The following is a 22,967-nucleotide window of genomic DNA, read 5'->3' as shown; positions in this document are numbered from 1 at the left end:
GTGGGTGAAACTGGTAGGTTTTCGCTTGTTTGGGGAGTTTATATCCAGTGTACTTCGTTTGAATGGACAGCTAGCAAGCATAGACAGTATATTTAGCTACAGAGACAGGCTACAAGTGTTTTAGGTTCAAGTTAGACAACTAATGTCTAGGTTAGTGTTCATGACTTCATGTTTATGTCATCTTAATGGTTAATCTCAATACACACACAATTTCCGTGCTTTCCAATAGTTTAAAATAACTTTATTCCACTGTTTAATAACCTGTTCAATACAAACATGCCACTTTCTGTGAACTAATATTTGTTTAGTGAGCTTATTAGAGGATATTCCCATGTTTTGGGGATGTTCCCTTTGATTGTAAAATGTCAATGAAGATGTCAGACTTAGTATATTTGTTAATAATTACATACAACACATGGCATTTTTGTGTGTGTGTGTTCCAAGTGAATCTGCGGCCCCCTGGTGGCCAGTACATCAATTATGTGGCCCCCACCATCATCAAAGTTGCCCATCCCTGGTTTAAGATATATTGCTAATGAACTCTTATTTATTTACCATGTTTTTTTTTCTTAATTCCCTTAATGTTTCACATGCAGGGATGGCTGACATCACCCTAGATGCATTCAGGGGATTGCGTGCCGTTTGTTAATGTGAGCTGCTTGCCTGGCTCTTTAGAATGAGGCACCCACAACACAGGGCCCCAAGTGTAACTGAAGAGGCACATTGGAAGTCAGCTGGTTATCCAGTGTGCACTCCTATTGTATGAAGGAAAAGGCAAAGAGTTTGTAGCCCATTAGAGAGGTTAAGTTTCCAAGGCCTATGACCTGTTCCTATAACGTTACGGGGTCAGATCCCATGGCTGGGAATGCACACTCTGAAACATGCAAAGGTTGTTGTTGCTTTTTTTTTAAGCCAGGCAGCGGGTTCACAAAAAATGTGACATATGACAGAAAGTACAGACCAAAGTATTAAAATGTCCCAAAGTGAAGTGGGAAATTAGCAGTTTTTTGTAATTTGTAAGCTAATGGGCCAATACATAAAAATGAACATGGCCTTGAGGTTTTCTTTCCCTTCATACATTCATATGCACATAAAGCTATTTGAATTGAATTGCTACTGTGTTGATTAAGTAGCTATGTGTAGCAGAATAAGATTTAGTTAGAAATGTATTCTACTTTGGCTAGTTTTTTGTCTCACTATTGAACCTGGCTCAAACTATCAAACAGCCACAACAGGGCTTAAAACAGAAATCATTTGAGCCAGGGTGGCATGATAACAGTTTCTATAAGAAGACCGTATTTTCTCCTCCCATTTTAATTGTTCAGCATTTCTAATCTATACCGCGGGCCTCACAAGTTCTCCCCTTTGTCACGTCACATTAGAGCCATGACTCCCCAGCATTGCGTGCTGTGTGTTGTTGGCTGCTTTAGATCAGCGGCCACTCAGCACATGTTCCCTGTGATTTGTTATTCTTTAATGACGGCCATAGTTTGAATCGTACTGTGAGCTCTGTGGACAAGAACAAAGTGAAAGAGGCAGAGAGTACATGGAGAGGGAACAGGGTTGATGAGGGGGCCGAGGTCTCATCCTCTGGGTGTGTTTTGATAATTCATTGACACAAACCAATTAACCACTATAAATGGTTTGCATACTGTATAGGGCCACACATAGGCCAACTGGGAATGAAGCCTTTGATAAAGTAAATGGTTAAATGGCTGCTGTCATGAGATGGCGTTGGCATTTTTGGCACACATTAAAGACACTCTGAGAGGCTCGGTACATTTACTATAGCAACTTTATTGTGATAAATGTGGCTTGCAAATAAAAAACTATTAAGTTAACATTTACATTACATAACTTACATACAAGTTTGTCTGCACATAGTATGATCATCACCATGATATAGTTTGCAGTTAACATTCATTCATCTGGTTTTACTCAACACTATTTAAATATTTTAGTACTTTTATCTCAACACGAGTCTATTCGTACCACTTATTCTGCTTTCCTTATTAGAAATCCCCAAAAGTCTGTTGAAATTACTATTATGACAACATACATACTACTTTTAGTCAAATAAAGCAATTGAACATGTTTAAAGTTATGAATATTTGTTTTAATGATAAGAAAAAAGAAGAAGAAAAACCATCCCATAGTTTTATTTCAATCAAAACCACAAAACACAACAACAAACAAAACATTGCCATCCCAGTCCAAGTGTTTATTTTCTACTAGGATACATATTATGTTACTTTGATATTGCATTACCAATGTAATGACTACTTAACCTGTATTCTCTGCAGTGGCATTAACATGGAAATAATAACTGTTATTCCCCACAAATCACCAAATGAAAATTTGGTGAACGAAATTTCGTTTTAATAGTACACTCTGTGTCTTGTTGAAATGACAATAAAGTATGTCTAAGTCTAAGTCTAAATGTATTTCCTTGACTTGTTTTAAATTAAATATTCTAATTTTCCCTTTAAACAAATCTATGAATATATATGTTTAAATAGTTTAACTACTGTACACAAGATGTCAAGTAGTTCTGGCTACAAACATATACTGTAGTGTGATAACGGACAAATGTTGTAGTATAATCAGCCTCGTAGCATCAAACTCTGCACACACATCTTTCTTAACTAAGAAGCCACACATCTAGGTGAAGTAAGAATAAGTAAGACAGGATTTGATAAGATTGTGGTCATGAAAGTTGTACACTCTTTAATATCTTTTTTTGAACTTTTTAAAGGTTAATAAAATGCTACGGCCAGAAGGTTGTCAGTTTTAATGCTCTGAACTGAAGTGACCTATTGTTCAACAACTCATTAGCCAACACTGCTGTGTCCTGAAACTGCGGTAAACAGGTAGGACTCTGCTGGAAGGGACAATGAGGTCTCCGTAGATTAGTTAAAGTTAAAAAGAGATTAAACTGTCGTCATCCTAACTTTCAAACTATTTAAGGACAATTAGTTCTGCCCGGCTCCTATTTTCTCTTTACCCATTTGGCCATGCTTCTTTACATTGACCTTCTTAAAGGAGAAATGCCTGATTTCACTCAGTGCTGTCCTCTTTACCTCCCTTGTCTGTGTGGGAGGTCACCGCACTGATGGGCGAGGGGGAGCATGTTATAAAGGATTGGAAACTTTCATGTCTTAATATATATTTTCGTTCCTCACAGAGCCACTCAGTGAGAATTTGAGCAGATGAGTAGGCTCAACAGTGTTTGCCTTGAGGATAAGATGAGGAGATAAGAGAGTTGGAGGAGAGAAGTTAAAGCGTTGAGGAGGAGGAGAGGGCCGATGAGAGTGAAGATGAACTCTGCGTGAACACAGTTTGACGCCTGAGGCTATATCTCTTCCTCCCTCAGTGTTTAACTGTAACTAATAACTTAAGATAAAGGCATTTAATGAGCGGCTGTTTTGGAGCTTGTTTTAATGTGGTGGGACAGAAAGTCAGATGGACTCTAAGTATGGGCACAGAGGCACTTTGAATGAACTTCCATTGTCATAAATAGTGTGTTAAATACAAATATTGAGTTAGTCAAATCTAATGCTATTTCTATGTAATTTTAAATGTCTAAGAAACATATTTGCACATAAATGTTTCCCTTTTGTGGTTGATATTTGTATCACATTTATAAAGACAGAAAATGCAGTATGTGAACAATAATATAAGAGAGTGTATCTCTGTGGAGTTATTACCAAATATAGTGGCTTGATGTGATAATAATCAGATTTTGTGACATTCAGGAACATCCACACAGGGGATCATTTGGTCTAAAACCTCGAGGAGATGGTAATCCTGTACGGACGCGGCTTCATAGTCAGTCCAAAATCAGTGCTGAGATCCAGCTCCTGTCCGGGAACATTTTCAAGCCGCAGCCCGTGGAGCAGCGTGGTGATAAAGATAAACATCTCCAAACGCGCTAAACCATCACCGAGGCAGCGTCTCTTCCCCATCCCAAAGATGAGAACCTTCTCCGTCAGCTCCTTGTTGAGGAGTCCCGAGGGACCCAGGAAGCGATCAGGGCGAAATGTGTCCGGGTCAGCCCAAAGATCTCTGAGAAAGAGCGGACAACAGGAAGATATGAGCAATAAAGGAACATTTTACTCAATTGATACAGTCCATGTCCCACTATATCTAATTTAACATCATAATAGTCATTATTGCTTGTTACTACTCACACATCATGATTGACTTGGTACTGGTTAATGAAGACACATGTATCTTTGGGGATGAAGTAACCATTCAGACTGACGTTTCTCGTGGTACTGGAAGGTAGAAAAACTTAATTTAAACCAAAAAAGACATACAAATGTACACATTAATGTACTGTAAACTTAACTGCTGTCTTACCAGTGAGGGATTGTGAAAGGGACGTATGAAGCATAGCGATACACTTCATATATGAACGCCTCTGTGAAAGGCATCTTGGGCTTATCTGAAAACCTCGGCAGTCTGGCTGTGCCAATGTGGTTGTCTAAGAAAGAGGAAAAACACAAAACCCATTAGAAAGTTACAGGAAACTGAGATGCCTATATTTGAAAGGTAGCGGTCAATGTAGAGAGGTGAAGCCATTCCCGTTCCGGTCCTTAAGATTTATGTAGTCTTTAAGCCCCTGACACTTAATCTGGATCTCAATTTTTCTGATGAGAGTACAGCCTAGGAGAGGTCTTTACAGATACTAAGACTAAAGGTGCATTGAGGTGTAGATGGGAAATCAAACATTTTTTTACTTTTCACCACAAAGTTGACTGAAATATCTGACAAAAAGGTGGCAGTCTATTAAGACTGTTCAATGATAGCTAATAAGGACCTGTGATTAATATGTCAAGGCTAAGTTCAACTCTTGAGCTGTATCGTAAGTTTCTGACATAATTGCATTATCATTGGTTCTCTTTCGAGACCGTAAACAAGTCAAAAGTTCCCTGTTTTGTCCTTCAGTTAATTCACGGTTAGAGCATGTGAGTTGTGGTGAGTGTTTCGAGTTTTTAACACGCACATCACAAATAATTACAACGACCTAATATGCTCGCCTTTCATCATTCATTAAAACTCTTGTTCACTCGTTCACTAATAAGGTTTCCAGTAAAGAGGTGAGCTTTACTGTAAACAGACGGATAAAAGCTTCACAGTCAATTCACTTTTGTTAATTTACAATCAAATGAAGTAAGTGAAGTATTTTGGACTTAGTGCGATCACATAGTGTGCCTTGCGTGTCACCGCCTTTGTGCCAGCCTGGGACAACTCTCTAACCCTTCTTTCTTTCTCTGGCTGTTTGTGCCTCCCTCTCTGATTCATCCTGTCTCCTTTTAGTCTCTCCCTCTCTCTCCCCTCTCCCTCCCTCCCTCCCTCCCTCCCTCTCTCTGTGATGCAAAGTGCCTCAGAACAGACAGCACCAGTTCAACCCACTCCAAAAGTAGCTCTAGCGTCAGCAAATTGGACCGATCTTTTGTGAGTTTCTCTGGTGGCTGACAGATTGTGTGTGTCTGGGAAGGGCACTTGATGATCATTGTATGGTTTTCATTACGTTGATTCTGCTTTAAATGGTGATCCTTCCTAACATGTCATAATGGCTACTTCTGTCATGATGATGATGATGATGATGATGATGATGATGATGATTAATCATTTATTAGAGATCTTCTGTTTCTGGTCAATGAGTCATTCATGAGACCCCAGATTGGACAAGCCCTCCCTTTTCAGCATAGCACAAATTCTTTCTCCTTAGATAAAATGCATGCAGTTTCTAAAAAGGAAATGCTTATCCTGTAACACAAGACATTACCTATCTCCTGGTGTACTCTGTCTTGGATGTCTGGAAACGTAATCAGGTACAACAGGCTCCACTGTAAACCCGCAATGATGGTGTCAAATCCTTTAAAAAGAAAAGAAAACACCTGCAGTGAAAACAAGTTATATTCTTCATCAATATGCTCAGTTTATAGTCATTACCGACCCTATTTATCGATTAAATGAAACTTGTAGTGGGGCTAACCTGCTCCGAAGATGTCTATGACGGTGTGAATGATCTGAGAGTTGGAGAGCAAAGAGGAATCCTTATTTTCTTCTCTGTCTTCACACAGTTCAATCAGAGAATCTGTAATGTCCCGGATATACTTCTGCAATCCCAAGCACACATACAATATGACAGAACATTTAACAGTGATTGTGTTACAGTTTTTCTTAAAAAATTTAAATATATAACTTGAGGTTAATGCATGATTTTGTAGCTTTAGTGGTTAAAAGTTTTAAAAGCAATAATTAGAGATGAGACTCATCAGTTACGGTACGACGCGTATCTTCCAGTGAGATGCTAATTCCTAATTAGAGTGCGTGCAAACATTATAGGCACTCTGCACAAGAACAAAGGTCCCTCCCAGGGGACTTGTTTGTTATTTTTTTGGCTACGGTTGCTCTCATAGCTTCTACTGTTTGAGTGCAATGTTAGATTAGATAGTGGATGGCAAATTAGTGGGACAGATATAGAGAAACAACACTTGCAGACACGCTATCCACCGCGAAAGCTTGTCCTCAATATATTCTGTTTTTATTTTGTGGTTAGTGTACTAGACTAGCTATTGTTAAGTTATACTCATCAAACCAGCAATAACATTTAACACATTATTGTGGTGGTTTAGGTTAAATTCTACTGTTCTTATTAGTTGCAAATTAACAGTGCAACTGCAAATGAAAACACAGCCCCATCCTGAAAAAAAGTACCGGTTGACTATAAAGCACCACATCCGTGTATGTCTCTGCCTTTCCATTTAAACTAAAGTGTGCATATGTCTGCCTCCTTACATTATCAAAGGTGTCGATGTGTTCCTCAATGCTCCGCTCCATAAATCCATTCATCCTTCGAATGTGCTGGACCATCTTCCTAAGAGATGGACTAGGAAAGTAGCGAAATACTGGGAAGAAATCTGCCAGGTTCCCCGCAGCAAAGATCCTCAGGACCTCGTTGTTGATGTGAACCATTGTGAGGAACTCCTTGTCGTTGTAGTCGTACCTTTTCCCAAAACAGAGGGCACAGACGACATTTGCCACTGAGGTTACCAGGGGCCTCACCGGATCTATACCCGTATTTTCTTGGTCTCCTTTGGCAGCAGCCTGTTCCCGAATCACCTTCACCATCTCAGCTGCCTCCGCACAGACCTGCTCCTCCAACAGGCAGCTGGCCCCAAACCCTCTGGGCTCAGCCTGGGAGAAAGACCTGAGGGCGTTCTTACACAGCTTCTTATGGAGCATCCAGGCCGGTCCGTACTTCTCACTGAAGGTCATGCTGGTCCCATTGGCCACGGCAGAAAAGGTGAACAGGTCAGGCCTTCCGGCAAAAGCTTCTCCCTGCCGAACCAGCGCCTGTCTGATGGTGCTGTATCCACTCAGGACAACAATGGTCAAAGAGCCCAGACGTATCTGCAGTGAAGGAATAAACAGCATTATTTCTTGAAACCTCTGTGTAACTAACAATTTCACACATTTGACTGTACCTTGAAAACATCGCCGTACTGGAGCCTCAAGTGGGTTAGAGAAAGATGAATCTGGTCCCCCATTTGTAGCAGATTGCCAACAAGGGGCCATGGTGTAGGGCCAGGAAGAGGAAGATATTTTGTGTGGTCCAATTGGGATTTGCGATGGCTCTTTCGGCCCCTGATGGCCATCAGGAGGAGAGTGATAAGACACAGAGCAACAGTGACACTAGACAGAGAGGCACAAAGGTTCTCTTTGATGGGCGGTGTCCCAAACGTCTGTCTCATCTTGCCAGAAAAGCTTCAAATACTAATAGAGAGGGGGAGGCTGTTAAAAGACACAGAAGGAAAACACTTGAAGAATGAAAAAGGACAAACGAAATGTGGCAAACAATTTGGATAAAAATACTCACGATGCAGTTTCCTCCGGGTGTTAAAAAAGTGGATAGCTGGAACACAGAAACGAGAGATCTAGATACTCAGCAGGCAGAGGTTCGAGGTCTGGTCCTCAGGAACTTGTTGATGAGAGCAGCTCACAGTACGGGACATCCTTTATAGGAGTGACCGGCCCCCTGCAGAGGGAGCTGCTGCCCGCTCACAATAGAGAGGCGCACATGGCGAGAAACTTGGCACAGGGTGAAGGACGAGTCGTCCCGGCCAGCCAGTGAGCATCACGCACATTTGACAGCAGACCGGATCCATTCACAACAAGGGCCCCTCCTCTCCTGTGTCCCCTCTGGCCCTTGTGATGCCAGCGCCAGTTTGTTGCAGTGCATAGGTTTAATACATTAATTAATAATTAATAAAGTATTTTAGAAGTTATGAAATGTTTCAAAATATACAGGGATAAAGAAAAGCAAAGAAAACAGGCATTTTCAACCAATGGCCATCATTAATATATTTGCGAAAGAAACCATACACTTGAATTCAGGACGTTTATTTGTATAGAATAAAAAAAAAAGATATAAGCAGCTTTATTTAATTAAAGGTACTACTTTTTTCTCACACAACCTAGGGTTGTTTTCTAAACAATGTAACCTCTATTGTGTGTCACAAGGGGGCACTCTCCGTCTGCTTAGATTGACTTCATTTCTTGCCTCAGGCTTCACCAAAATCTCCCTAATCACTTAAGGCGGTGTGTGGGCAAAATAATATGAGCACCTCATAATGTATTTCAGTCCAATGCAACATACCAGACTGCCAAAAATAACCCCAAATAAATCTACACACCTCCAAAGCACTGAAATATAAAAGATTATTTAAAAGTTTCAGTCGCAAGCCTACAGTTCGTACTGTATGGTGCTTGCAAAACATTGCAATTGTGTATATATGTATTTATCATTTGTGCACCACAATTCAATAATTTAAAACCTGACAGATGCATATTCCTGTTCTTTTAGCAGTTTATCTTTTTGTAATATTTACTTTGTGGCCTACAATTTCATTATCAAAACGTTCAAGGTTTATCTCCATTTTTACCAGCTCTCTCCTCCCTCTTTTCCCACCTTCTCTCTTCTGCTTTAATCCCTCTTTTCATGTCTGCCATACATCCTCCTCCCCACTTCTCTCACTATCTCTCACTCTCCATCTTTCATTCCTTTCATTCTTCTTTCTTTCTCACTCTCCATCAAACCGTCAATTTAGCTCAAGCTCAACTGTGGGACACCCGGTGCTGTCAGGGCCAGCGACAGCTCCTTTGACCCGCTGGTCCACGTCCTCTCCTGCTCCGGACTGGTCATTAGCTCGGCAGACAGACCCACACTGCCTCTGTGGAGCCAGACACGATGGTGAAGTGTCTGAAAGGGGAATTTGTTGCTCCTATTAAACAGCAAACCAAGAATCACAGATTGCCATAATTTCAAATTAACTCAACATGTGGCTAAACTATAAGGATGCTACTACCTCTGTGAAAATGGTGCTGTTATGATCACAAATTAATACCAGTTGTCATTTCTCAATGAGCCAGAAAACTTGAGATAGACACAAATGAGCAAGCAGAGTTCAGATTCATATTTTCTCCAATTCACAACATCATGACTGAACCCCATTCCCTTCATAGCACAAGCTTCAATTCAAGCAAACAATTCAGCTCTACACATCAGTATGGGATGGTTTGCACTCTGTGTTGCTGCACTGCCCAGCTACAGTTCTGCTGATCTTTTCATCGTTTAACAAGGGTTAATCACAGAGACTGTGTTGTCCTCGGGGGGAAATTCTCAAAGGGATGTGTGTATTTCCAGAGAGCCAAGAATAAAATAGGCGCACCAGACAAAGTTATGTGGCCACATTGTTCCTGGGAGACAGTGAAGCAGCAGGAGTTCCCTTATCAAAGCAAACATCTTCCCAATTATGTTTGCTGCCGTGTAGATCCTTTAACTGCATGTGCTGCCACGGCACAATTGAGTTGCAATGAAGCACTGGCAGCAATGCAACACGTGAGACTGAGAAGAATAAATGTCTGGCAGTGCTAAATTAAGGTTACAGAATGATTTTTTTGTTTTGATCAGACTTGATTTAAAGAATTAACAAGATGCCTGTGATCTATTTCTCTATAGCCATACTGTGTTAATTATATATCAGTCATATTACTTATATTAATTACCCCATGAAAAGTATCAAAAACGTATAAAAACATGCACATGATGCCCAACAAGGCTGGAACAGCTAAACACGTGTCACCGTTAGACCAGGTAAGTGGGTGATTTTGTGGGGGGAATTAAAGAGGGGTAATGCAAAGACATGCAGTGGTGGGAGAAATAGTGGATTTTATACTTAAGTAAAAGTAGCTATGCTAAAGTGTTAAAATACCCTGTTAAAATTAAAATGCATGCATTCAAAATAAAGTATATCATTTTATAAAGTATTATAAAGTAAACGTACATCAAAATATATGTAAGTACCAAAAGTAGAAGTACTCGTTAAATTTAATCGGCCATTTTAGAATCATATTAATTCAATGGATTAAGACTAGTGACGAGTTATTGTGTCACAGCTGGTAAAAGTAGCGCTTTTTTTTATTACTTTATTTTTAACTATAATAATAAATCACTGTAAATGTTTATTTTATATTTAGTTTTAGATAATAATGTAAATCTGCAAAGTGAGTAACCATGTGAGATAAAAGTAGTGAAGTAAAACGATATATTTGGCCTTTAAAATGTAGTGGAAATTAAGCTTAAAGTAGCATGATATTAAAATACTCAGTTTTAAGTACACAAGTACCTCTGAATTGTACTATAATGAGTAAATGTACTTGATCACTTTCCACCATTGCCTGTATACAAGGTTTTTAACACCAGTCAATAATAGACTAATTGAGAACAGTTTAGCAAGAGGCTATCATACCAAGAAGTGTTGATAATACATGAACTTAGTGCTTATAACAGCCTTCCTTAATTATACAGAACAAATAAAGAACAATTAATATAGTGTTTGGATAAAATAAGGCCAATTTGTGAAGAACAATACTTACCATGCACTATTTTGTCACACACTTCCTGGTCTTGAGGGGCACATGGGGTAAAGTGGAATTGGTTCCGTCTTAACGCTGATTAGACGTGCGGGACCTCAGAGGAGGACTCGCGGTAAGACGTGACGTCATGCTGAGCCGTTTTCCGGTTTGCTCGGCTGTCAGGTATAAAAGCTGGTCGGCGGGTCTCCGGTCCGCTGACGGTGAGAGGAGGCAGAGAGCTGCAGCATGCCTTTGAACGGAGCAGGAGTCCAGCAGACTGAAGGCTCCACGCCAGCATCTCCCACAGGTAACCACACTTTAAGAAGGGTCTATAACAGCTTTCAATTCACCTTATGGGGATTTAAGTGGAAATAATGGATTTTTGTAAACTTCAAATGAACAAGCTTTTAGTTCATGTTCAACTTAACTCACCATGAACCATAATGTGTGTCCATTCTTAGCAAACTAATTTATTGAATTTCCATTTTAATGTAGCTACTGTATAATACAGTTATTATTCATTTAGCCTATCTTATATTTCTTTTTTTGAATTATGCTTTACCTTTTGTTATTTCTGGTTGGAAAAAGGTCAATGAATAAGCTGTAAAGTGAACAATTTGGCACATTATTAAAACTATCTTTACAATGTGTTTGCTACTGTTAGCTATTATCTGAAACTACCAAATTGAATAAAAAATAAAGATAATAATTCAGACAGCTCATTGTTAGGCTTTAAATGATCTGTTCATTGATATGAATGGAGCTAGATCTTTATGAATGTCCTTAGCTGTGAATAAGATACTAAAGAAAATACTAAATTCTGGTTTATCTAGATTACAGGAAACAAAACACATAAGTAAGCAAATACTGTGACATTTTAATGTTTTCTATACATCTCTGTGTACGCAAGGTGGAATATTCTTTATCACTTTTTTTTCTATCACAAAACTCTTCACTATTTCTTACCTCTGGTGATATTTTGCCAGACCTCTGTCCGAATGAGGCCAGTTGAGTCCACAGCTCAGAGCCAGCCCGACTTTACGGTGCCAGTCGTGACCCTCGACCCTGTGGTGTTACTCTGCTTAGAGTGCCAATGCCTCATTTGGCAAACTTCTCTCCAGTGGGATGGGATGGCATTTTACACATAAAAGGAGCCTGTTTTAGTCAGTGATCCTGATATTAACTTTTACAATTGTGTGTTCACACACACACATGTAGCACAGTGTAATGGTATAGTCAGATGCATGCATGAAAAGAAGCTTGACTCCCTGCCATGTGGGTTTTTTAGAAGCAAAGGAGGACAACATGACTGACAACGGCCACCAGCAGCAGTCTGATAATGGGTGCAACCACCAAAGTCCAAACCAGAACCACAAACCACAGCATGTAGACGGACCTGAGACGCAGACCCTGCCCATGCCAGTCCCAGACCCCCCCATTCAGTACACTAAGGTAGGCTGCACCCAAGAGTCAAACATCTGAGCTACAGTTCGGTTCAGATGTTCCTAGACAGATCTCAGTTTTCTTTTTTCTATCTTCATTTTAATGTGTATTGTGTATCTTGGGGAGCAGTCCTACTGGCATATATATTGTGAGTTGTATCATCTGGTCTGTATTTGCCCATGTCATTGTGTACCAGTAATTTTGTAAAATGTAGTATTTGTGGTTTACTTCAAAAAGTTAATGAACAATATTGTGTATCATCTTACAGAATAATAGATATGTGGAAGATGAAACAAGATGAAACAAAATTAACAATATAATATGTATTGGTCTTCTATAAGAAGGTGTATTGTTGAAGGTAATAACCTGGAAATACACTACAAGCTTTAAAACATGCAGATCTCTTCGAAGTTATCAGAGCATGCAGTACCACTCCCACTAAACACAGAGCCTTTTATTCATTCTGTCAGGCTGAAAAGAGCTGAGACTGAGAGGGGAATACCTTCACTTCTTTATACCAAAATTAACTTGAAGAATCTAAGCATATTCATATTTTCTAACTTTTCTCTGATATCATAGTTGTTCATCAATAACGAGTGGCATGAGTCCTGCAGTGGGAGAAAGATTCCTGTGTATAATCCCGCCACAGGAACGCTGCTCTGTGAAGTGGAGGAGGCTGACACAGTGAGTATTATACATCCATTTTCCCTGTTAACGGATTTGTGTTAAAGTTTTTCCTTATCTTGATCAAGGTTTTAAGTACAGAGGGAGTCATATGCTGCTCTGATTGTAAAACCCCTTGAGGAAAATGTGTAATTGTTTGGTTTTGGGACATACGAATGGAATCAACCAGATTTTCTGACCACCTCTTTACCTTTAATCTCCTGTAGGAAGATGTGGATGAGGCAGTAAGGAGTGCCAGAGCCGCCTTTCAGATGGGGTCACCATGGCGATCGATGGACGCCTCAGACCGAGGTCAATTACTCAACAAACTCGCTGACCTAGTGGAGAGAGACCGGCTTCTACTAGCAGTGAGCACACACTACATAATGTCTCAATTTGAATGTATCCCCTTTACTCCTTTTTGGAGTGATATATCATCTGGTTATTACAGTAGAGAACTGGCACTTGTAATTACATTTCTGTGTGTTTTTACTTGTAGACACTAGAGGCTCTGGATTCTGGCAAAGTGTTTCTCATGGCATATTTTGTAGATCTGATGGCCACAATCAAAACGTTGAGATATTATGGTGGCTGGGCAGACAAGATTCACGGAAAAACTATCCCTGTTGGTGAGTCTCCATACTGCCATGTTTGTCAATTGCATATTGTAACATAACAAATTCACAGGGTGTTCAAAGCTATCATTATTGTTTTGTAGATGGAGAATATTTTACTTACACACGACATGAGCCCATTGGAGTCTGTGGCCAGATCATTCCTGTGAGTAGAAATACAGAGTTAATGATTATATATTATACTGACAAAAAAATATGGATGTTACAAATTGTTGCAACTTTAAATTGTTTATGTTTTTCTGCCAACAGTGGAATTTCCCTGTAATGATGTTTGCTTGGAAGATTGCTCCTGCTCTGTGCTGTGGGAACACTGTAGTCATCAAACCTGCAGAACAGACCCCATTATCAGCCCTGCACATGGCTGCACTCATCAAAGAGGTACCTGGATTATCACTGTTTCCCCCCTACAATGATACAAGAACAAAGAACATGTGGACAAAAGCTATAAACTTGCATTTATAGATTGCAGAGACCTACGCAGATGTAAAAGCAGCAAGACTGCTTAAGATGTATGTCTCAATTCAATATAAAATTGTGGCTCTCCCTCCGCCTCTCGGTGTTCAGGCTGGTTTTCCTCCAGGAGTGGTGAACGTGGTGCCAGGTTATGGACAGACAGCAGGCTGCGCCATTTCCCACCACATGGACATCGACAAAATAGCCTTCACCGGATCTACTGCTGTAAGTATCTATCTCTGCAAATGTATACTAATTTATGTTATAGTGTTTTGATTACACTGTGATTCTCACTCTGTCGCCCTCGGTTGCCAGGTTGGGAAAATGATCCAGAGGGCGGCAGGTGACAGCAACCTCAAAAGAGTCACCCTAGAACTGGGTGGCAAAAACCCAAACATTGTCTTTTCTGACTGTGACTGTGAGTAGAAACTATTACTGGATTACTTCAAATAAATAAATGGACCATGAGTTTCTCAAAAACATTCAGAAGGATTCATACTTGGCTGGTGTACAATATTTCTGAGACTGAAGGAAATGCAATGTTGATACTGAGTTCTGTAGGATATATTTACTCTGAGATCATTTACAGGATCAACATACTTATTTATACCCATGATTTCCTAAACCAGGGGTGTCAAACTCAAGGCCCGGGGGCCAAATCCGGCCTGTGACTTCATTTTCTGTGGCCCCACAAGAGCTTGCAAAGAATATAATATGTTTATTATACGGTTACATGCTACTTTACAGAAGCACGTTGCCCGTAAACTACATGTCCCACAATGCATCTCAAATTAGACTTTTTTCTCAGAATTTGATTTTTCTTCTTCTAAATATGCCTTTTTTTCTTAGAATGTGCCCTTTTCTCAGAATTTGACTATTTTTTTTAAATGTTACTTTTTTTTTAAATGTCACTTTTAAATCATTTTGTGACATGCGTACTGAAGAGACTTGCAATTATTTGCCCCAGACTTCTGCTTTCAGACGTAGTTAATTATGAAGTTATTAGCCTATCCAATAATAATCCAATGCAGAGGCAATAATGTAATATAATACATTATTTTATATATATATTTATTAGTGCTGTCAAAATTATCGCGTTAACGGCGGTAATTAATTTTTTGAATTAATTGCGTTAAAATATTTAACGCATTTAACGCATGTGCAGAATGGCCCGCCCCATACGTGCCACCAGTGGCAGCGCCAGGGTATGGCTGGGGTAGGCTACACCCATACCAAGAAATGGCTTAGCCCCACCATGAAAAATGATGTTAAAGTAAGCAAAATAAAGTCTGCCAACTCGCACGGAGTAAATTGCACAGACAGCAGTTAGTAAGATTGATTTCAGTCGCCACGGTTTTGAAAACTTTTGTCACGTAGTGATCGTCTTCTCAATAGAACATCTTTGATAACGGCGTGGTGTTGTTGCAGGAAGTCCCGACGCAGAATAATTTTGCTGTCGTACAGGGCAGAGCCATATAATAGTAATAATATAGAGGCTTCTCAATACTCAAATTTCCCCTCCTCGACTCTTCGACTCCTCGGTCCTCCGGGAGTGACCCGGAAATGAATTTCAGCGCGCCATTTTGAAGGACGTCTCATTTCTCTAAATGCACACCGAGGATCGAGCGTCGAGGAGGCTCTCTGGAGGAGCTATAACCGAGGATACACTGATGGTTCCTCCACGGCTCCTCCGCGGATGCATTTCCGGGAACGGTGGAGGCGTGACGCACGGCCGGACTTATCTCAGCCAATGACAGCTCTGCATGCAACCCCTGGATATTATTTTAGAACCTGCTCTCATTGCAACGCGATGTTTACAGTGATAACAGCTGTGAGGTGCAGAAAGCAGAGCAGTGTGTAGAATGTATATCACTCAGTATAACATGCCTACTCTCTTTATTTGCTTTAGTTTAGTAGATATCTACAAACAAAGAGTCGATATTTTTCTAAAACCATTTAGTGCTTTACATAATAAAATACACAACGGCTGTAGCCTGATTATGCTTTAGGAGCTGTAGGCAGGGCCGGACTGGGACAATAAGTCAGGCCGGGAATTATACACCCAGGCAGGCCACTACCAGTTTTTTGTGCCATTTTGCTGGATTTATTTGTCAATTTTTACAGCGTTGCTGCCCGTAGTGATAGCCCTCTAAATCTACTACCCAAAAATAAACATGGACATGGGTTACTATTTAAAAAAATTTGCAAATCTATTTAGGAACCTATGTGAACATATTTGAAGTGGGTGTGGACCTCAAATCCTCTATGGGGGTCCGGGGGCATGCCCCCCGGTAAGATTTTTTTTTTTTAAATGTTGGACTTAAATGCATCAATCTGGTGCATTTTGAGGGGGAAATAAAGAGACTACACCCATATGAAACATAACTGTATACATTTAAATAATCATAAAATCATAAAAACATGGCCATAACCAATAACATACCATATATCCAATATGAAAAAAACATTGAAACTTGTTTATTTATTTGTTTTTGGTTCATTTATAGTTGTGAGTGTGTGTGCTCCTGAACCAGCCTCACCTATCTCCCTCCTCTTTGAGGCAGAAGCAAAGACTAGTTTTAGCTCTCAACAAGTTTTAATAGTTTATCTTGCCTTTTTTCACCTAGTTAACGTTTTTTTTTTTTGTATTCATGCATATTTTACTAATCACTCCCCCCTCAAATGGAAATATGTGTTTACATAAATGGTGACCAAACCGTTTGAGACCCACAGAGATAACTTAGACTAAGTTAACTATCTAAACACTCAGAGAGTCCTTTACCTCACCTGAGCTGTAGTTATCAGTCTCTCAGTCTGACTGGAGAGGACTCTCCAACCACCTTGTTGTTGAAAAAGCTCCTGATATCCGTTAGCGCAGCTAGCACCAGATGCTAACAACAACAATACATGTAACCGGTGCGCGCGCTTTATCTCACTCGCTCGCGCCACACATACACTAACACACACCCTCCCGAGCTTGAATGACACACAGAGACCAATCAAGGGCATTAGTATAATCTGTATGAAAGTGGCCATGTCGGCAGGCCACATCATGTAGACAGCCAGTCACCCTCTGTGAGGCAGAGTCAGACCCACATTTGCGCAGCGTTGCGTTCACAATATATACATTTAAAAAAAAAATCCTCAGGCCACTTAACAGGCCAGGCCATCGGGAAACCTCCCGGTCCTCCCGATGGCCAGTCCGGGCCTGGCTGTGTGTGTGTGTGTGTGTGTGTGTGTGTGTGTGTGTGTGTGTGTGTGTGTGTGTGTGTGTGTGTGTGTGTGTGTGTGTGTGTGTGTGTGTGTGTGTGTGTGTGTGTGTGTGTGTGTGTGTGTGTGTGTGTGTGTGTGTGTGTGTGTGTGTGTGTGTGTGTGTGTGTGTGTGTGTGTGTGTGTGTGTGTGTGTGTGTGTGTGTGTGTGTGTGTGTGTGTGTGTGTGTGTGTGTGTGTGTGTGTGTGTGTGTGTGTGTGTGTGTGGGGGGGTACAGTGTGTAGGTGTGTGTTGTACAGTGCGTAGATGCGGCGGACAGACGGGTCTCAGTTGGTTTGATGTCCTTACTTTTAATACTTGCAAATACAACTTTTGGCCCGTAATTTCAATTCCCCATTTCAGCGACTAGAGAGAGGGGGGGGGTATATCCAGTCTCTCATTGTGTTACGTTATTATGAGAGTGCTCTCATACTTTAAATTGCATATATTTATATAAATATATTTGTGTCTGTGTGTCCGCATCTGTAGCCTGGTATTGTCTCATTATACCGCACTCTCAATGAATTCAAATAAAATATGTGGGGGAACAATGTTCAGCTGATCTAACAGAGATTATAAAATATGACAAAACACTCGACAGTTGATGCAGCTGTTGCCACGTAATAATGAACGGACGTCGCTTTAATATGACCGCTCAGAGGAGAGGAGTTCTCATTTCTTTAAACGTCTGCTGCTTCCCCTCCTCTCTCCTCGGTTCCCCTCCTCGGTCCTCCGCTCGCATCTCCTGTGGGCGGGTCTAAGTATCGAGGAGGGGAGTCGAGGAGGGGAAATTTGAGTATTGAGAAGACTCTATTGGCTCTGGTACAGGGATGCACCTATCTGGTACGCAGGTTATGTGCGTAATCTGAAATGCGTACCGTCACTTGTGTCACAACGCGCATTTGCGTACCGACGTATTTGTGAAGCTTTTCCAGAAGGCGGTTTGATCACCGGACGACAGAAGAGGCTTCTCAATACTCAAATTTCCCCTCCTCGACTCCCCTCCTCGACTCCCCTCCTCGATACTTAGACCCGCCCACAGGAGATGCGAGCGGAGGACCGAGGAGGGGAACCGAGGAGAGAGGAGGGGAAGCAGCAGACGTTTAAAGAAATGAGAACTCCTCTCCTCTGAGCGGTCATATTAAAGCGACGTCCGTTCATTATTACGTGACAACAGCTGCATCAGCTGTCGAGTGTTTTGTCATAGGTTATAATCTCTGCTGGATCAGCTGAACATTGTTCCCCCACATATTTACTTTGAGTTCATTGAGAGTGCGGTATAATGAGGCAATACCAGGCTACAGATGCACACACAGACACACATATATTTATATAAATATAAGCAATTTAAAGTATGAGAGCACTCTCATAATAACGTAACACAATCAGAGACTGGATATACCCCCCCCCCCCCCCCCCCCCCTCTCTCTGGTCGCTGAAATGGGGAATTGAAATTACGGGCCAAAAGTTGTATTTGCAAGTATTAAAAGTAAGGACATCAAACCAACTGAGACCCGTCTGTCCGCCGCATCTGCGCACTGTACAACACACACCTACACACTGTACAACACGCACCTACACACTGTACCACACGCACCGACACTATAGGCCTACCACACACATGCTTGGAACAATCTTCAGCAAGAATTGAAACTGAGCAATCTCATTCCTCTGCATGTCTTTAAAGCTAGGCTAAATGAAATGCTTGCTGATACAATGGGCACTTGTAAATGTCTATAACTATGTATCCTGTAAATATAATGTATAATGTCCTTATTGTTTCATGTTTCATGTGGGACCTATATGCTGCAGGTCTCCCTTGAAAAAGAGATCTATGATCTCAATGGGACCAATCTGGTTAAATAAAGGTTTGAAATGAAATGAAAACACCTACAGCTCCTAAAGCATAATCAGGCAACAGCCGTTGTGTATTTTATTGTGAAGCACTAAATGTTCTTAGAAAAATATGGACTCTTTGTAGATATCTACTAAACTAAAGCAAAGAGAGTAGGCCTGTTATACTGAGTGATATATATTTTACACACTGCTCTGCTTTCTGCACGGGCCTCACAGCTGTTCTCTCTGTAAACATCGCGTTGCGATGAGAGCAGTTTCTAAAATAATATCCAGGGGATGCATGCAGAGCTGTCATTGGCTGAGATAAGTCCGGCCGTGCGTCACGCCGCCACCGTTCCCGGAAATGCATCCGCGGAGGACCCGTGGAGGAACCATCAGTGTATCCTCGGTTATAGCTCCTCCAGAGAGCCTCCTCGACGCTCGATCCTCGGTCCTCGGTGTGCATTTAGAGAAATGAGACGTCCTTCAAAATGGCACGCTGAAATTCATTTCCGGGTCACTACCGGAGGACCGAGGAGTCGAGGAGTTGAGGAGGGGAAATTTGAGTATTGAGAAGCCTCTAGAGTCGGTCTCCGTGTGCACAGACAGGGCTGCTGTTAACGTCGGTCTGTACAACGGACTTGTGCCAAAACTACGCCAACCGGCTGCGGAGGGAGACTCCCCCCCTCACTGGAGAACTGCGCTAAAACAGCTGATCACAACGTTCACACTCTGTGGTCACGAAGTACTCCACTAGCGCCCCCCCCCCCCTCTGTCGACTTTCCTGAAGTACTCCCCCGTTGATAGAAATCAACACGTAATGAATTAAGACCCCACGGTTTGATGATTGATAGGTGTGTGGGTTGTCTTTCATTTTGACATGCAGAAAAATGTTATAATAAACATAGATACTGTATGTTAAATGGATATATCCGCCTTCTTTCATTTATCTTTCCATTCCCACAACAATATACATAAATAAATGGCATATTTTGGACATAGTTCGAATGGTGATTAATCATGATTAATTATTTTTTAAGCTGTGATTAATCTGATTAAAAATTGTAATCGTTTGACAGCCCTAATATTTATATATGTATTTTATATAGTCTTAAACTTACAACCGGCCCTTTGAGTGCAGCCATAATGCTGATGTGGCCCGTGATTAAATTGAGTTTGACACCCCTGTCCTAAACATACCAATTATTTTGGTGCCTAAACGAACCAAACTGCAAATGCTTTGAGGGCGTGTCCAGTAATAATGTCAGCCTGCTGATGGACTTTGGTAATATGTTTCTGTCACAGCGCTAAACAGCATGCTGTGTACTGCTTGCTAAGTAGGTGCAGTGTCAAGTGTATTGTTGTTTGGTTGAGCAGTTCCCCACAAAGCATGTTTTTAAAGGGGCCTGATCAAGTACACAGTGGATCATAACAGGGATTGGATTTTTCAATGCATTGTTCATGCGGACAAGATGCTTCACAATGGACTTGACTCTTTTTACTTTCATCTAAAAGCTGCAGCCCTTTATATGTGCACATGTCTATCTCACAGTAGAGCATGCAGTGGAGCAGGCCCACAGTGGCCTGTTCTTTAACCAGGGCCAGTGCTGTCTGGCTGGATCCAGGGTGTTCGTAGAAGGACCCATCTACGAGGAGTTTGTCCATCGCAGTGTGGAGAAGGCCAGAGGGAAAGTCCTGGGAAACCCACTGCTGCCAGGGGTTGACCACGGACCACAGGTACGGCGTGAAGTTAGGCTGCAGTATCTCTTTAAATGTCTACACTTCCACTTAACCGCACGTTTAATGTGCAAAGAGAACATTTGAATAGAGCTTTTGTTTTCTGCAGATTGACCAGAAGCAGTTTGATAAGATAATGGAGCTGATAGAAAGCGGGAAGAGGGAGGGAGCCACGCTGGAGTGTGGAGGGTCTGCATGGGGTCAGCAGGGACTTTTCATCCAACCCACTGTCTTCTCAAATGTCACAGACGACATGCGCATCGCCAAAGAAGAGGTAATGTGCTCTAAAACACACAACCACACTCAATGGATCATCTCTGTCCTCAATCTGCTACTGTGTTCTTATTTTGTACTCCACAAGAACATTTTTAATTATTGTCAAAACGTTTCCCTCCTGCACGTCTAAGATTTTTGGTCCAGTGCAGCTGATCATGTGTTTCCGAACGACCCGTGAAGTTATCCAGAGAGCCAACGCCACGCAGTACGGCCTGGCAGCAGGAGTGTTCACTAACGACATCGACAAAGCCCTAACTGTCTCTTCTGCTCTGCAGGCTGGCATGGTGTGGTATGGACAACATCTTCTTCACCTAACAGTCATGAGTTGGTGAACAGTGAGCGGGGTATCTGCTGTGCAAACCCTCAAAGAAACCTAACTAAATAAATATTAGACTTTAATAATGTATTTCCATTTTGCGACATTTTAATGGCTTGTGTAAAATGATGGCACATTTTATGTAATGAATTGAAACTCTTTCTTTTAGGGTAAATTGCTACAATGCCATGAGTGTTCAGTGTCCCTTTGGTGGCTTCAAGATGTCCGGGAATGGGAGAGAACTGTGAGTAATACCATTATATCTCAGCTTTTGCATGACTTGTACTCAAAGGTGTAAGTTTGGCTTCAGAGATGTGGATATTTCATTGCATTGCATGTATTTAGCTGACTAATAAGACTGAATAAGTGTGTTCACCAATGTTGGACACACAATAAGGTCAGTATATTGCACTAATATCACCAATAAACCTCTTTCTACTAAAAGTCCTTTCACACATTATTTTTATTTTGATGATAAATTATTGCATTACTTAAGGAGAATTATCTGTAAAAAACTAAAATGTATCCTATTAGCTAAAGAAATAGAGTTGAGGAAACTTTTTTCAGCCCAAACCATGACTTGGAAATGTTGCTCATTTAATTTTGCTTACATAATCAGTGGTGTCTTTTGTTTTCTTTCAGGGGGGAATATGCTCTTCAGGAGTACACAGAGGTCAAGGCAGTCACCATCAAAATCTCCCAGAAGAACTCATAAAAGCGTCATTTCCAAGGACTGAATTTCTCATGTCATTTGAATTCTCTGTTGCCCCCGGATGTTTTGAAGGCATCATCAATTCTGTCTCTCCATGAATATTTACTACTGTAATTTCTCCTCTGATACACCTATTTTTTCAACTTTGTGTCTCTTTAGCTGTGGCGATTCGTTTATGCATTTTCCTCTAGTGTGTATCTACATTTATTTAACTGTGGCTAGTGAACAGCATGTTCTCTGTAGTAGTCAGTTTTGTGTATTTTAACCGGTTTATATTCAGTGAAATAATTAATTAAATAGCACTTTGCCAGAAAATAATTACTTTTAATAGGTGTCATACAAAAAATAGAAATGCATTTCACATACTATTTACAAGGAACCAGTAAACCTTGCAATGCAGTAAACACAATCATGTTTTTTGTTTACAATGTGTTGTAGTACAACTAGAATTACATATCATGTCTGTGTCTGACATTATGTGATTTAACTGTGTAGGCTGTGTCATTAAGATATTAATTACACAGCATGTTTGAAAACACTAGTCATAGCGCCTGTCTTCAAGGCAAAAAAGCTACTCTTAAATAAGTTAATGAATATTTATAAATGTATTCTGTTGATCAATAATAATGAAACAATCAGATTTGTCCAGAAACAACCTCCATGTATAGTATGACTGACTGCAGTGCTCATGTTAGCAGACATGTTATCTGTGGGGAA

At 40.8% G+C, this 22,967-nt stretch overlaps 2 protein-coding genes across 3 annotated transcripts; one reads left to right on the top strand and one right to left on the bottom strand.

Annotated features, from left to right (window-relative positions):
• Positions 1-1,822: 1,822 nt before the first annotated feature.
• Positions 1,823-8,014, bottom strand: cyp1d1 (cytochrome P450, family 1, subfamily D, polypeptide 1). 2 transcript variants are annotated; one of them, XM_034092102.2, is made up of 8 exons: positions 7,892-8,014; positions 7,500-7,806; positions 6,811-7,425; positions 6,005-6,128; positions 5,795-5,884; positions 4,363-4,486; positions 4,191-4,277; positions 1,823-4,065 (listed from the first exon to the last, which is right to left on the bottom strand). In XM_034092102.2, the coding sequence occupies exons 2-8, from the start codon at positions 7,764-7,766 to the stop codon at positions 3,783-3,785; spliced, it is 1,590 nt and encodes a 529-aa protein (XP_033947993.1). In that variant the 5' UTR covers positions 7,767-7,806; positions 7,892-8,014; the 3' UTR covers positions 1,823-3,782. The 2 variants fall into 2 exon arrangements, with proteins under 2 accessions (XP_033947993.1, XP_033947994.1); XM_034092103.2 differs by having other exon boundaries at positions 6,005-6,038.
• A 3,144-nt stretch (positions 8,015-11,158) lies between these two features.
• Positions 11,159-22,907, top strand: LOC117452469 (aldehyde dehydrogenase 1A1-like). Its single transcript, XM_034091130.1, has 14 exons — positions 11,159-11,236; positions 12,218-12,381; positions 12,952-13,056; positions 13,263-13,403; positions 13,535-13,664; positions 13,754-13,815; positions 13,920-14,048; positions 14,235-14,348; positions 14,439-14,541; positions 20,762-20,946; positions 21,056-21,220; positions 21,354-21,511; positions 21,708-21,782; positions 22,181-22,907. Exons 1-14 carry the CDS (start codon positions 11,176-11,178, stop codon positions 22,251-22,253), a joined length of 1,665 nt encoding a protein of 554 aa, XP_033947021.1. The 5' UTR covers positions 11,159-11,175; the 3' UTR covers positions 22,254-22,907.
• Positions 22,908-22,967: the final 60 nt, after the last annotated feature.

This window comes from Pseudochaenichthys georgianus, chromosome 9 (genome assembly GCF_902827115.2).
Source record: "Pseudochaenichthys georgianus chromosome 9, fPseGeo1.2, whole genome shotgun sequence".
In the NCBI taxonomy this organism is placed as follows: domain Eukaryota; kingdom Metazoa; phylum Chordata; class Actinopteri; order Perciformes; family Channichthyidae; genus Pseudochaenichthys; species Pseudochaenichthys georgianus.
This window is presented reverse-complemented; position numbering and strand designations above follow the sequence as displayed.

Coding starts and splice junctions, on each gene's coding strand:
- LOC117452469 (XM_034091130.1), top strand. CDS start 11,176: ATGCCTTTGAACGGAGCAGGAGTCCAGCAGACTGAAGGCTCCACGCCA. Junction 12,382..12,951: donor CCCCCATTCAGTACACTAAG/GTAGGCTGCACC, acceptor CTGATATCATAG/TTGTTCATCAATAACGAGTG. Junction 13,057..13,262: donor AAGTGGAGGAGGCTGACACA/GTGAGTATTATA, acceptor AATCTCCTGTAG/GAAGATGTGGATGAGGCAGT.
- cyp1d1 (XM_034092102.2), bottom strand. CDS start 7,766: ATGAGACAGACGTTTGGGACACCGCCCATCAAAGAGAACCTTTGTGCC. Junction 7,426..7,499: donor AGTACGGCGATGTTTTCAAG/GTACAGTCAAAT, acceptor CCTTCACTGCAG/ATACGTCTGGGCTCTTTGAC. Junction 4,066..4,190: donor TACCAAGTCAATCATGATGT/GTGAGTAGTAAC, acceptor GCTCTTTCTCAG/AGATCTTTGGGCTGACCCGG.